The sequence below is a fragment of the Nothoprocta perdicaria genome, unplaced genomic scaffold (assembly GCF_003342845.1).
Source record: "Nothoprocta perdicaria isolate Ctin4 unplaced genomic scaffold, notPer1 scaffold_173, whole genome shotgun sequence".
Taxonomy (NCBI): domain Eukaryota; kingdom Metazoa; phylum Chordata; class Aves; order Tinamiformes; family Tinamidae; genus Nothoprocta; species Nothoprocta perdicaria.
The window spans coordinates 1,123,962-1,137,687 of record NW_020454905.1 but is presented as its reverse complement, the minus strand read 5'-3'; the positions used below and the strand labels follow the sequence as shown (position 1 = coordinate 1,137,687).

General features: G+C 36.7%; 1 protein-coding gene across 1 annotated transcript in view; it reads right to left on the bottom strand.

The window, feature by feature from the left end:
• Nucleotides 1–13,726, bottom strand: part of THSD7A (thrombospondin type 1 domain containing 7A) — a 199,692-nt gene that overhangs the window by 167,274 nt on the left and 18,692 nt on the right. The window contains exon 3 of the mRNA XM_026036254.1: nt 5,820–6,334. Within this exon, the coding sequence (XP_025892039.1) occupies nt 5,820–5,982 (163 nt within the window). The 5' untranslated portion in view covers nt 5,983–6,334. The remainder of the gene's footprint in view (nt 1–5,819; nt 6,335–13,726) is intronic.

The following is a 13,726-nucleotide window of genomic DNA, read 5'->3' as shown; positions in this document are numbered from 1 at the left end:
AGGGAAGAGGGAAGAGGGAAGAGGGAAGAGGGAAGAGGGAAGAGGGAAGAGGGAAAAACAACTTTAATGTCAATAGTTGAAAAATCTTGACCTCTCCCTCCATTCCCGTGGACACACAGGTGCCAGCTCAGGCTCACGTGCCATAAGCCGAGCTCTGCTTCCCCTTGAAGACGTCCTCATCGCCCTCTCTTCTCATCGTACTGATGACCAATGCATTTCCTTCCTCTCAGTCAGGCAGCCAGTTTCTCATTTAGGCTCTTCCCTAGGTCTTCACATCTAATCCATCCTTTCAGATCATTTCTTCATAATCTCTTTAAAATAAGGACTTTTCTATTTACTGACACAGGCTTATCCGCCTCTTGTCTCAAGCTGCAATCACTGCAAAGCTCTTTTCTGCAGTTTGAAAAGGAAAAAAAAAAAAAAAAAATTGTACTACCTTTGAAAGAAACGCTGGATTTTCTGCTCTGCAATAGCAGGGCTTCAGTATGCAGGCTGACCCAACATGTATATACGATAAGTGCACTAACCAGAAGGCCATGGGACAATTTTCCTTTCCTCCCTCTTCCTCTGTGGTGACTCCTGTGAAGGGGCACTTTGCGATGCCTGTAGGGCCTGGTTGGGCTGAGCTCTAAGGAGCAACTGCTGTCCCCTGAAGCAGAACAAGGATACGGGAACAGCAGCTCACTGTCCCCATCCTCGAGTCATGAGGAAGATTAAAGAAGGATATTTTAAGCACTGAAATTTATGCATGTTAACCACCAGTAGAGGAAGATGACGAATCCCAGACAAAGTATTTGAACCCTCCAATTTCACCATAGATACCCACACTTTTTTGATTTGGACCTACGTTTCCATACCCAAATTATCTCCTTTCCTCTTGCTCTCCACTTCTGAAGAGATTATCTAAGGACCCATTCTCAAATACTGAGATGCTGCTAGAACCATAAAGATATGGTTACTTAAGAGTTTTCTTCTGGAAAGCAAGACTTTTCATCTCCTGTTTAAAAAGGCACAATTGCCCACAGAACGTTTATTAATAAACTTCTACCAAGTTCGTTAAAAAGAACAGGAAAACATCCAGCCAGAGTGCTTGCACTGACCAAATGTCCAGATCACAGAAYTGCAGCCAGCAATAATGATTCAGCACAGCTCTACTGACTTACCCTGCAATCTGATCAATAGTCTTTAAAACAGATAATGACGGTAAATGCACTGCCTTTTGGAGTTTTTATTTTTTTTCCTATGACCTATTTTTCTCCTGAGATATCAATCCAATACGGCACCTTCTTCCACTTCAAAGATGTAACACGCATTACTTCAGACTGTCAGAAGCAGCTATTTTACAATGTGATCAAACCTGGCTGATTTTGTGTAGCTCTTCAGTAATTATATTAGCAACCATAGGCAGGCATTACACGTACCCAGCGCTGACAGCACATCACACATCACAGTCTCAGTTGACTTAACGAAAACTAATGAACCACAAGGTAGAAAGAAGTAAAGGAGAATTCTGATGTGGCAAGAAATGCCTCTGCTTAGTCAGTGGTGTGTGGAAATGATGTATTTGTGGCTTGCATTGTGATATGACAGTTGCAAACCAAGAAAAATATGCATTTTCTTCTTTTGGATTAGTTATTATTATTTGGCAATCTTTACTTAGGAATCAGCACTCCTCATTTTGCATGAAAAACACAGACACATCAAACAAACAGACAGCAAAAACAAGAACATTACCAGCTGTTTCCTGAATATGAAAAATTCAGTTTAAAAAATAAATTGGACAATGAAATTTAGTAGACGTTTAAGCAAAAGCAGCTTTAATTATGACACATTTTTTTTTTCATGCATATGTAGACACAATACAATAAGCTTTATMATAGTTACAACAGGAGAATAATATGAATAAACCAGCACATTTCAGGAACTCCCAGAAGTTCACTGTAGCAGTATAGAATTTGAACCAATTAACTATTCATCGCAAATGAAATCAACAGAATCAAAGAGCAACCAKTAAGCAATGCCACAGGTTATTCAGTGGAAGCAAAGCTTTCAATGATCTAGAGAAAAAAATGTATTTTGAAATAAGTGATAACATGTTTGGCTTACAAGAAATATTCAAAGTGCAATTTTAATTAGTACTGTAATTTGCTCAAACTTTAATATCATAAGAAAGTTCTCACCATCCTGCCAATCTGCTTTTTGCTTTGTGCATGAAGACAACCTTCATTCTGCAAAATCATTAAAAACCAGAAAAGCTTAACATCCCAGCTGCTAAAAATTCTTCCAGCTTCCAAACTCAACACCATGTGCTCACTTTAGTGAACTCTGAGTCCTTCACCATCACAGCTGCTCTTTGGACTTGCTCATAACTTCTGTTCTCAACTTCAAATCATGAAGCAGAAATCATTTCTGGGAGTSTGGCTTTTCATCATTTTGCTGTAAGAATAAGTTATTCTGCACATACAAAGACTTCACATAGTTTATATTAAAGAGACCAGAGAGCTCTGCTCAGAGATCACAGCAAATGAAGTTTGTTTTTATTCTATGTTTATATGTGCAAAAAAACACACACAACTTGTTCTCATGGCATGTGATGGGAATGTTTGGTAAGAAATAAGCTTTAAACTGTATCTCTGATCATCATCTTATCTATGAATTATGTCCATCTAAATACAGAARATCCATTTTATCATAGTTTAGAAAAATATAAAAAACCCATCTTCACAAGAGATCAAAACTTTGGAAAGTTATGGAAGTCAGAACTTCAAAACCTCTTCAGTTGAAGAAGTAAAAATGACTTGGTGATTGCATACATGTCACATAATGAGATCGGCTGAGGCTGAAGTTGGACGGTACCACTGGTGACCACCCAGTTCAGGTCCCTTGCTCAGAGCAAGGCCAGCCAGATAACAGCAAGTTGCCCACAACRTTGTCACGCTGTAGTGAAGTTAATTAAACCCTCAAATGGTTAACCTGGGCATCACACACTCCTCAGATTTTTATGGCAGCAGACAGGAGGAAAACGGGAACAGATGGGTTATAGGTTGAGAGTAAACAATTCTCATTTGAATAGAAGAGAATCAATCCCAAAAGAATCAAATATTGGGAAACAGTAATGGGCACTACAGTTGGTGGTTTTTTTGATTTTTGGTTTTGTTTTTTAAGTTAAAGACTGCTGCAGCTCAAAAGTCATAAGCCTTATAGATCATCAGGAGCACCTTAAGAAAACATGCTGCAGTAGAACTGTATAGAGGTCATAAAAACAGAGCTTACACAAAGCTTTTGTTTAAAAAAAAAAATCTTTAGAAATAAAAATCAGACATATGCAAGGCAAACAGCCAAAAGCTGATGCCAAGCTAAATTCAGTAACAGAAGTAGCATATTTCTCAGAGACTGGACATATTTCACCACTAACAGATGCCATAAAGAACATAATTAAAGTGATTTTCTAGGCACTGTCTTGGCCAGCTTTACCAGGGTGAAAAGATATCAAGGATTTATCAAGGATTCTAGATGTATCACAGTACTTATTTCTTCCCAAAAGAAACACAAGCAATCTTGAAAAAAAAAMCAAGGAGGTTATAACCAACTGAAGCAATATATCACAGCATACAGCACCACAGTCAAAAGTTTATCATATGACACAAGAAAGTTCCAATTTTTCACCCAAGTYCACTCCACTTCTTACCAGTCTAGACCTAATTTTATAAATCAAAGGAAAATAAAAAGCAGAAGGTTCTGTAAAATCTAATCCATTTGTGGGAAAAGATAGCCTAGATTCATCAGGCCAGAAGCTACTTTTAAAGGCTTCCCTAGTTTAAGAGTAAACAAGAAATGTATTACAGGTTTCAAATACAGGTTTCGTTTGACTGACAAACAAACAAGAAACAGCTGAGATGAATGCCAACAGAAAATCTAATTAGAAGCAGAATCCAGTCTTCTGACAGACTAGCCTATTCAATGAACATTGCTGTTCAGTGTTTTGAAGAGCCACACTGAATGACTTGATTTTCTCTTATCATTGTCAAATTAATGGTGTTATGATGTTAAAAAWTACACAAGGAACATGCTTATCCTATTCCTTAGTGTTAGGACAGAGAGGAGAAAGAGAAGCTCAGGAGAAGAAGTATCTTCTCATACTATAACCTGTTCTAAAAAAAAAGTTCTTTAAGACATCAGCTACAAAGATAGGGATAGGAATCAAAAGCCGACACATTTTTCCCCCTTGGTGGTTTAACTGAGATGATTTCAGAGCACATGTACTATATACAAAGTAAATGGAATCACTCCACAGTAACTTGACAGTTCAAGACTATCAGTTAACTACAAGAATTACTCTCAAACTATGTTATTATTCGAACATTTCTAAATACCATCTATTATTAAATGAAGGCAAAAGAAAATGCTAGAATTTATTATATTTACAATTARCAACTTTATTGTATAAAGCTAGGTATGCATTTTATGTATTCCTATGCAAGTAGCACATGTTTATAAATCTGTAAGTAGAACTGCATTTGTAAGTGAAAGAAAAAAAAAAAGTCAATCAGTGTAATTGTGCTACCCATCCTTCAATAGCAAGTGAAAGTTGCAAAGGATTTTCTCCCCTCTAGATTTCTCTTTCTAGCATTATTGGAAAGCTCGTCGTCTTCTTTAAATGAATTCCTTTTTAATCTCCTCCCTGAACTGCTGGAGAGACACAGGCTCTTAAAAAATTCAGGATATCAGTGTAATTGTAAATTGATCTGTTTCTGTGGCAGAAGGCTGGGGTCTTCCATCCAGGAAAAAGACATCTCGAAGTTGTTTTCCAGACAAATGATTAATTTGTACTTTCTCTTACTACATTATTGTATTAATGGAAGAGCAATTTTTAAGCAAACTCATAGTTTATCAATCTCTTATGTCTGGCAATACACAAGCATAAAAAAAAAAAAAAAGATATTGTAAAGTATTTACTGGCTTGAAATGTTTAAATTTCCTAAAGGAGACTTTTAATCTACATAAATAGGGACTAACTTTATATGACAATGCTAAAATGTACTTATTCATCATTCATAAATTCTGAATTAAGTCAATATATTAATGGATGCATGAAAATTCCCTGCTGATTTTTAATGCTAAGTTAAGTTTGGAAACTATTATGACTATGCAATCTTAAAAACAGACACGTAACTCATTAGTACCAAAGCAGAAGAAATTATCTCTCTAATGTGGTGCTGAATCTGCATAGTCTATTTGCCTTTGGCTCTTTAGTTATGAGATCTGGCATCACTTGGATTATTTCACATAATCCATCATTAGCTTTCACGTGTCCTATATACCAGGCAACAAACCTAAATTTGAAAAGCCCAACTCTCCATCAATTACTACACTTAATATATTACATGTCAGTATAGAGCATAAAGATTAGCTATGCTGAATTACATCTTTCTTTGCAAAACATTAGTATTTTTGAGCAGTGTTAGCACTGCTGACTTACTGAAGCAAATTTTCCTGCCCATTGTGGACAGGCACTAATGCTCTGACCTCTGCTATTCACAGACAGCACAGGGCTATTGAACAAAATGAAAACACAGGAAAAAAAGCAAAGCCAGTAGCAATGCCATGGAGTCACTATTGTTTTTTAATTGCTGTGTTTGCTAGGCTGAGGGAACCTTGCAAGATACCCTAATTTGTTTCCCTAGACCCCCCCCTCAGTTAGGCATTACTGATCTAGGCTTGACCCCCCTGTCCCCACGTGTGCAAAGCCCACAAACAGATTATTACTTGCAACTAAAAATAAACGCCATGCAGCTCAGTAACGCAGCATCCTGACTCACCGGTCTTCCACAGATACACGGAGGAAGTTGCCAGTTCACTTCGCTCGGCAGCGGTGTCCCAGGCACCCAGCAGCAGGGCCAACAGGACGGCCAGGCACCRGCCGGGCAGCGCGGAAGCCCCCGGAGCACGGCCTTGGACAACGCTCCCCGTGCTCGTCCCCATGCCTCCGGCCGGCTGCTCCAGCGCCCGTGCGGTGACGGTCGAACCTCCTCCAGACAATATCGGCCTCTTCAGAATTTCTTCACGGGGAAGAGCAGACAGGAACCCTCTCTCGCACCGTTGTGCATGGCAGTTGAAAAGGGGGAAACCCTGTTTAACACCGGGGAACAATAGAGTCCGTGCTCGCTGTCGCGGCGGCTGCCACAGCTAGTATGGTTGCTGCTCCGCGCTCTTCCATTCAGCCACTAGTAGCAGTTTCCCATCAGCTAAAACAGAGACAGCTGTCCGCAGGGGGCTCCAGCTGACCGAGCAGGTTCTGGGCTCTGCGAGGCAGCAGCAGCAGCATTTACACCAGCTGGAGAGAGTGAGAGACAGAGAAACAGCCATAAGGAGAAACACAAATAAGGCAACGCTGCAACCGTGCTGCGGAGAGCGACGGGGAAAGCCTCCTTGCCAGACAGCCCACCCTGGAACACAGCAAATGAGACACACTCAGAACAGAAGGAATCATTAGTGGTCCTGCTTCAGAAATACAAGTAATACAGCCACAGCACTTCTTCATGTATCCACAGCAATATACTGTAGAAGGCAGAGGATCAGGCTCTGTCAGCAAGATGTCTTAACTGTTTTATAAGCAACAAAATTTAAGTGATAGCACATGCATTAAAGAGAGAGTTTGACTAGCTCACAGAGGGAAATGAAGGAAGAGGAAGAGGAGGGAAAAAAAAAAAAAAAAAAAAAAGATAACTTTTCCTGCATTTTAATCAAATCCTTTTCAGGTTACTGCTGATTACTCACTTTACTACTGGCTACCCTGAGAGTGAATGAGTATACAGATATGTAAAGGGATATGTATATGTGTGTGTGTAGGTTTAAGTACACCACCTCCCAGGTATCTATCCAGGCAGAGATACTATGTATGTAATTATAGGCAACAGAAGCAGCTTTTCCTATCCAGAAAGTATCCACACATATACACATTCATAAATGTCAATCATGTAATTTAAGATAATGTGAAAATCAAGTCATCAATCATTTTTAAAACATACAGTTTTACATATAAAAGTATTCAGGACACATTGAGCTGTCGTGATGATATCAAAACGTGGAGCGAGACAAAGCTTTTTAAATAGGCATTTTTCTCCCACCCACCCGCCTGCCCACCTCCAGGGAACAGATGCAGTAACAAGCCTAAGGATCAGGTTTCAAACCTCTTTCAACTGAGAAGCAAATCAGAAATTATCAAGAACGCTACCATCATATTCAACAAAAGTTTCATTAAAAATGAGAACAGCTACAAAGCACACTGGAGGAACACAGGAAGCAGAGTTTGAAGATGATGGAGGTATTGTTGTTTAAAGAAGAAACCTTCAGTGAACCTCTCTTGGGACTCCTGTCATTTTGCACAACCTTCTCAGACCCAGCCTTTTCACATGCATTAGATTAAAATCAGCTGTGATCAAATAATTCCCAAGTCTTTGCCTGTTTAAATATTCTGACATCAGAGCAAATTAGCAATGTTGAAGGTTGCAAATTCGTCTTTGTTTACTTTCCACTCTGTTACGCCTCTAAGAGGGAATTAAAGGCTCAGGGAGCTCTAGCACTGTGAGGCTGTGATTAAGAGAGATAAGCAAGTGTGGATTACTGTTCCTCAGCTGTTGAAAAACAGGCAACAATCAGGAGATTATAGGTTGATAAGGGATACATAGAAAGTCATGATCTTAACAAATTTATAGCATCCTGATTCAGAAGTTGTAGTCCCAGTTAAAGTATTCCACTTTTGGAAAAACATTTAATTCACCTCTACTTCATTATATTACATTCACTTCATGAAGTAGACAAAGCCACCTAACCTGGGCTCAGTGAACAGAAGACAACTTTAAAACAAAATGCCCTCTAACTTCATAATAAAGAAATATGAGAATACTTAAAATAACAAAAATAACTTAAGCTGCATAATTTATGAAAAATAAAATCAGGAATTTAAGGAGTGTAGAAGAAAACTTTTAAACTCATCAGGAATTCCATAGCAATAGTTTCATTGGCCTGCATGATTGAAATTAAATGCATATGACTTGTGCAGTCCTCGTTAAAAATAACAGTAAAAAATAAGTTAAAAATAAGAGTAAAAGCATTGCAGTAAAAGCACCGCAGCTATACATTGGGAAAAGTCAGCTTTACAGGTTGGCTTGGATAGAAAGTACCCCTTCCAGAGTTGTTAAATACAATAGATTCTACCTGGAATTTTTATGAATCTAGCAAGAAAACCTCGGCAAATACACTGTGCATGACCCTAGGWAACACATCAGCTGTGTAGTTGACACAGTGGATCAAAGGGATTTTAGTAGAAGACCAAAGCACTAGCATGAACAGGACTGTGCACACAGACACAAATATATGAATCTTTAGTTATATTTGCACAACTATACGACCATATACTTTTAAAAGTTCATTTTGCTCCAGAATACTAAAACTCCTATTTATATCTATATAGTAGAATATATTATCAAGTAATTTCACCTTAATTTTATTGGTAAAAGCTATATCAATTTAAATTATTCAGAAATATATCATAAAGATAGAATGGAGGGATAACTGGTAATACAAGTTGTGTAACTATACTTGCTCACCTGGCAAAAATGACAAAGATTCCTGAAAAGCTATCTTGATCTCAAAAGATATCTTTCTCCCATTTAACTCCCAAACTACATCAGTTCTTGAGGCAAGACACTGACTTTTATTTAATCAAGACAGGAAAAGGCCAGTAAAACCACAGGCCAAAAGGCAGGCACATGACAGGAGGCAGAGACACTCACTAACCTATCTGCTGAAGTTGGATTTCAGCCAGGAGAGAGTATATATTATGAGCCCAGCTGTGATGAACTTCTGAGCATACTTATTGCAGAGAGCTGCTGCTACCTTCTTCCACACCACTGTACCCAACATTCTCTTACCCTCTTCCTATCTTACCCTATTCACATCAGTGAATGAGAAACCTCCCCCACCATTTAATGGCATATTCCCAGCCCAAACTGATATTTCTTATTCTAATATATACCTAAGGATCAGGATGTACCCGTTAGTATATTATGGCTTAGATGTTCCAAAATACATGTTTAAATAATTTCAAAAGCTCCAGACAAAGCAGAAGAATAAACTGCAGTCAATATTAACACTCCACATCAAAATACAACTTTGTATTGTGTCTCAGAGCACCAGCGTATGGGTCTCAGTAGACTGATTTTCAGGAACTTTTGTTCATTTGTTGCACAGAGGCTATGTGAACAACTCTCACGAACAACTGAAAAGGTAGCATCTTTTTGTTCTCCAGATTAAAATATGACTAATTTTGAAAGTTTTATGACTAGAGTAACCATAAAAGATAGAAACTCTTTTGTTCGTGCTTCCTAGCACTAAACAGCTAGAGAATCACAAAACAAGCATACAGTGACTGTTATGTAGAGAACAGAGAAATGAGAACACGATACAAATTTCTTAGCCTCTGGGTATGACAAGCTGCCTGCCAAACAGAATCAGACTGCTACTACTAGTGTGTTCCTGTGTTCACATTTGGTCCTCTGCTAACATCTTTTCTAGTTTATGAAGTGCTACAAATAAAAGCTTCAGAATGATCATATCTTCTGAAGATGGCGTATTTCTGTACATAATAAAGTCAGAGTACCCAGAAAGCAGAGCATCCTATACAACACACTAGGTTTTAGAGTCAACAATTCTCAACAAAGAGGTGTACTCAGGATCAATTTTGTCTACATTTGATTTACTAAACTTGAAAACTGGAAAATTTTAGAAAAGCTCCAATCCATTCTTCTGTATCAGCAAATGGCATTTTATGAACCCTACTATTATACCACACTAAACCATTTGTGCTATGCATAAAAATACAATAAAAATTTCCTCAATTAAAAAAAGGGKTTTTTTTTGCATAGGAAATAATTCTTTTTTTGCATCTCCCAAAAGAAGACTTTTTTCCTTCATTATGCTCTTATCTTACTTTGTCTGAAAAAGTTTGTATTCATAATGTTTTGAAACACAGAATGAGAAGTTATTTACAATTTAAGTCTCCGAACTATGAATGTCCTCTGAATTTTCATGAATTCTTCAGGAATTTTACTTGATGTGTATTTGGAGGAAAAGGAGGTAAAAATTCACCATCTCAAAGAAAGACATCCTTCCCCTTCACTCCCTTGACAACTGGCAACAGAGGCAAGCCATAGCATCCTGATCTAGTTCAGTCAGCAAGTTATGGTGCCCTCCCATCCAATGTATGGAATGCAGGARTGTTTCACTCAGTTTTTAAAAGAGGGGAGTATTAGGTGTCAATACGCACCCACATTTGTTTTGCAAGATTCAAGATCATAATGATCCACAGAGCAGCTCAAATTAGTATTGTTCTCCCTATTGAGAGAGTTACCTACCTACCTATCTAGGTAACCTACCTGGGAAGTTAAAAAAAAAAAAAAAAAAAAAAAAAAAAAAAAAAAAGGTATACTCAATACAGGCAAGGCGAACAAAACATAAATATATGCTGCAATATATTTTGTCTCTCAAAACTTAGCAGCTCCTTTTGCAAATCCACGGTTAAATCTATGTTGTGCAACACCTGTACTGAAAAACAAAACCAGTTTACTCTAGATCCTAGACATGTGGCCTCTAGGTGTCACACTTGACCATATAACATGCTATTTAAGGATTTTCTTATTCTCCCACAACAGGTAAGAAAACTTGATTTTTGAGTGACAATTCTCTTTTAAATGTACGTTAAGAAAAAAAAACGTTTTCTTTTTCCTCATAATAACTGCTTTTGAAATAGACTGCTCTATGGTTGTTTTATTTGTATCATCCTTTTGGATCATGGATTTAGAAGTTTAACAAAAGTTTTAAAACTCATTGCATGTAAAAGAAATGTTAGAAATATGTTGTAAAATTATATTTAACCTCCTTGATGTTTCTCTCTGAAATCTTTGCAACCAGTCATTTTTGGAAAATTAATCAAGATTTTATTTGCATGAATGCAAAAGTAGCAGACATCTAGTTCTAGTTGACTTTACAAATATCATGGGTAGTTTGCTTAGCCAATCCCTTACTTTTTTTTCTTGTTTGGTCACAATGCAAAAAAGGCAATCTTTCCCTACCCCACACCCCGTACCATTGGTACTCTCCATTGGTACCGTTGGAGAGCAGCTCTCCCAACTTGGTTTAACTGTACCCTATCTGTCATATTTTTGGCTGCTTCCCTCTATATGTAGCAATTAATACCCCTGGCATTTAAAGCTTATTGACAGAAAATATTCTTTATACAAAGTGTCACCTATACAAAGCCATGTACATATATAGGAAGGTACATCACACTTACCATCTTGTCCTTCATCAAAATTGAACATTTTCTTCAGAAGATATATTTTAACCAAGAAAAAGTTACAAGGCTAGAAAGACTGATATTAACATAATGCAGTAACCCAAGAAACCAGAAAGTCAGATTGTATATAGTCTACCTTCTGTCATTAAATTCTGAATGAAAATTGTGCTTTTTATCCTGATTACATTTGATTTAATAACAGACTCTATAAAGAAGTTTTCCAAATATCATAATTGACTGGAAAAGGTCAACCTATTAAGGGAGCATATTACTGAGAATATACTGACACTTCAAGCTCTCAAGCTTTTCTTATCAGTTCAGAGATCTCTTTAGTAGCCTCAGGTGCAGCTAGCTGTATAGTAAGAAAAATACCAAAGGTATTTTTCATTAGAACTCCAAGCATGTGGGTAGGAGGTTGTTCCTCCTTGGAAATGGTGGCACCAATATGTAACTGCTTAGGAGAGAACTAAAGTGAAAATAACTAAGATGGAGCACAAAAGTGAGACTAAAACATAAAGCTTGGCTCAAAGTCTCTAGGCTAGAATGCTTGGGAAGAGCAAAGAGAAAGATCTAAGAAAATATCCTTGAATCAGGATAAGAAATCTTAGTAGGAAATAATACTTGGAGGAAGTAGTGACAATTAGCATATGACTGAGACCGTGCGAGGAATATAGCTTCTCAGTTAACTTTACTTACTTCATTTTTAGAAAGTTCAACATATCCAGGAAACCAAAAGATTTTCCAAGTCAGCTCTGTTTTTCAGATGTGTGCATGTACTTTTGGATTTTTTTTTTAAGTGGAAAAAAACTAGCTCAAACACCTGATATGAAATTATGCAGAAAATAAAGGAGGTTATCAAGACAACAGATTTGCTGGGCTAAAAGGAAATTAAAACAGATAGTTTTATGTAAATGCAAATAAGCAGGATATTCACAGTACCTGCACAGTTCAAGCAAGGGAGATTTCAAAGTCACAAAAGTGAGGTAGGTATTGAAATCCTTGCAAGAGGAAGAGAAGGATATAAAATGGACTAAATAAAGAAAATCAGTGCCCATTATTGCCTTTGAAAATCTTCTCCAGGGAGAACTTTGCAATTTGCACATACCAAATCACCTTTAAACAGAAGCCRCCTTCAGTCAATTTTAAACTCTCTCTTTATTAAAATCCTATTGATTGATCATTCCTCATCTAAAAGTCTGACAAGCCAATTTCCATTTTCAAGGAGAAAAATGCTTGTCATCTTTTACAAGCCATTAATCACTCAAACATTCTGTTATCAATTCTCAAATTAGCTAAGTAATATGAATTAATAAGAAAATTAAATAAGGTTGCTTTCTTCAGTGAGTCTCATTTAAAATATATTTATATATTTAATGACTTGCAGGAGTAGTGACACTCAAAATAGCTAGATAGTTGGAATTATCTTTTAATGATTTGTTAACTGCGTAACAAATCTGGTGTAACTGGCCAATAGTACAGCTTCATGTTTTGTGCTGACCTTAACCAATCAATAAATAAGAGGAGAATAACTTAAAGAAGCAGATTAAGGAATCTCTCACTATTTTGGCATGAGTTAATATSAGATTACGTTTAAACCATATTAAACCAGTCATCAAGGTTCAGCTCTCACTTACAAGCTAAGCTCTAAGACAGAATTTTATGGTATCATTTGTGACTGTATTTTTTAGATTCAGGTATGCTACAGAGGAAAATATTTGGGAATAGATCCTCCTTCTCCAAAACTCATTTTCTCCAATCACTATTGTGCTTTTTACCCAAGAACAATAAGAGAAAGATCTAGTATTTCCATAAGGTTCTCCCATAATGCTAAAAATTAACCTTGGTCTAAATATAAATAAATAAAACTTTGGTCTAAATGCATCTATACATTCTTGAATCTAGAAAGTATATTCAATGTTTAAAAAAGTCATTTTACACTATTTTTATATTACTTTATATTATTTATATTTTTATATTATTATAAAACTAAATCAATTAATATTTGACATCTAAAAAAAGAAAAAAAAAACAGAAAATAAAGAAAACTACAATTATTATTTTCTTTTTTTTTTAACCAAGCTATTAAATAAACCATGGTGAACAATCTGATTTGGAGATCTTTGAGGATGACAGTGTGTTAAAGTCTCAGATTATTTCAGTTCTACCCTGTCCTGCAGGTGTTTGTGTGAATGGACASTATAACTGCAACACATATAGAAGTCTGTCCTAATTTTATTACAAGGCTAACACAGTAAGTAGGCCTAAATAGTAAGCATATGCTTACATTGCTTCTCTTCTTTTAATAACTGGTTTACTGGTAATCAGCCAAAAAGCTAGTTGATCACCAACATAGTGACTTTTTTTTTTTTT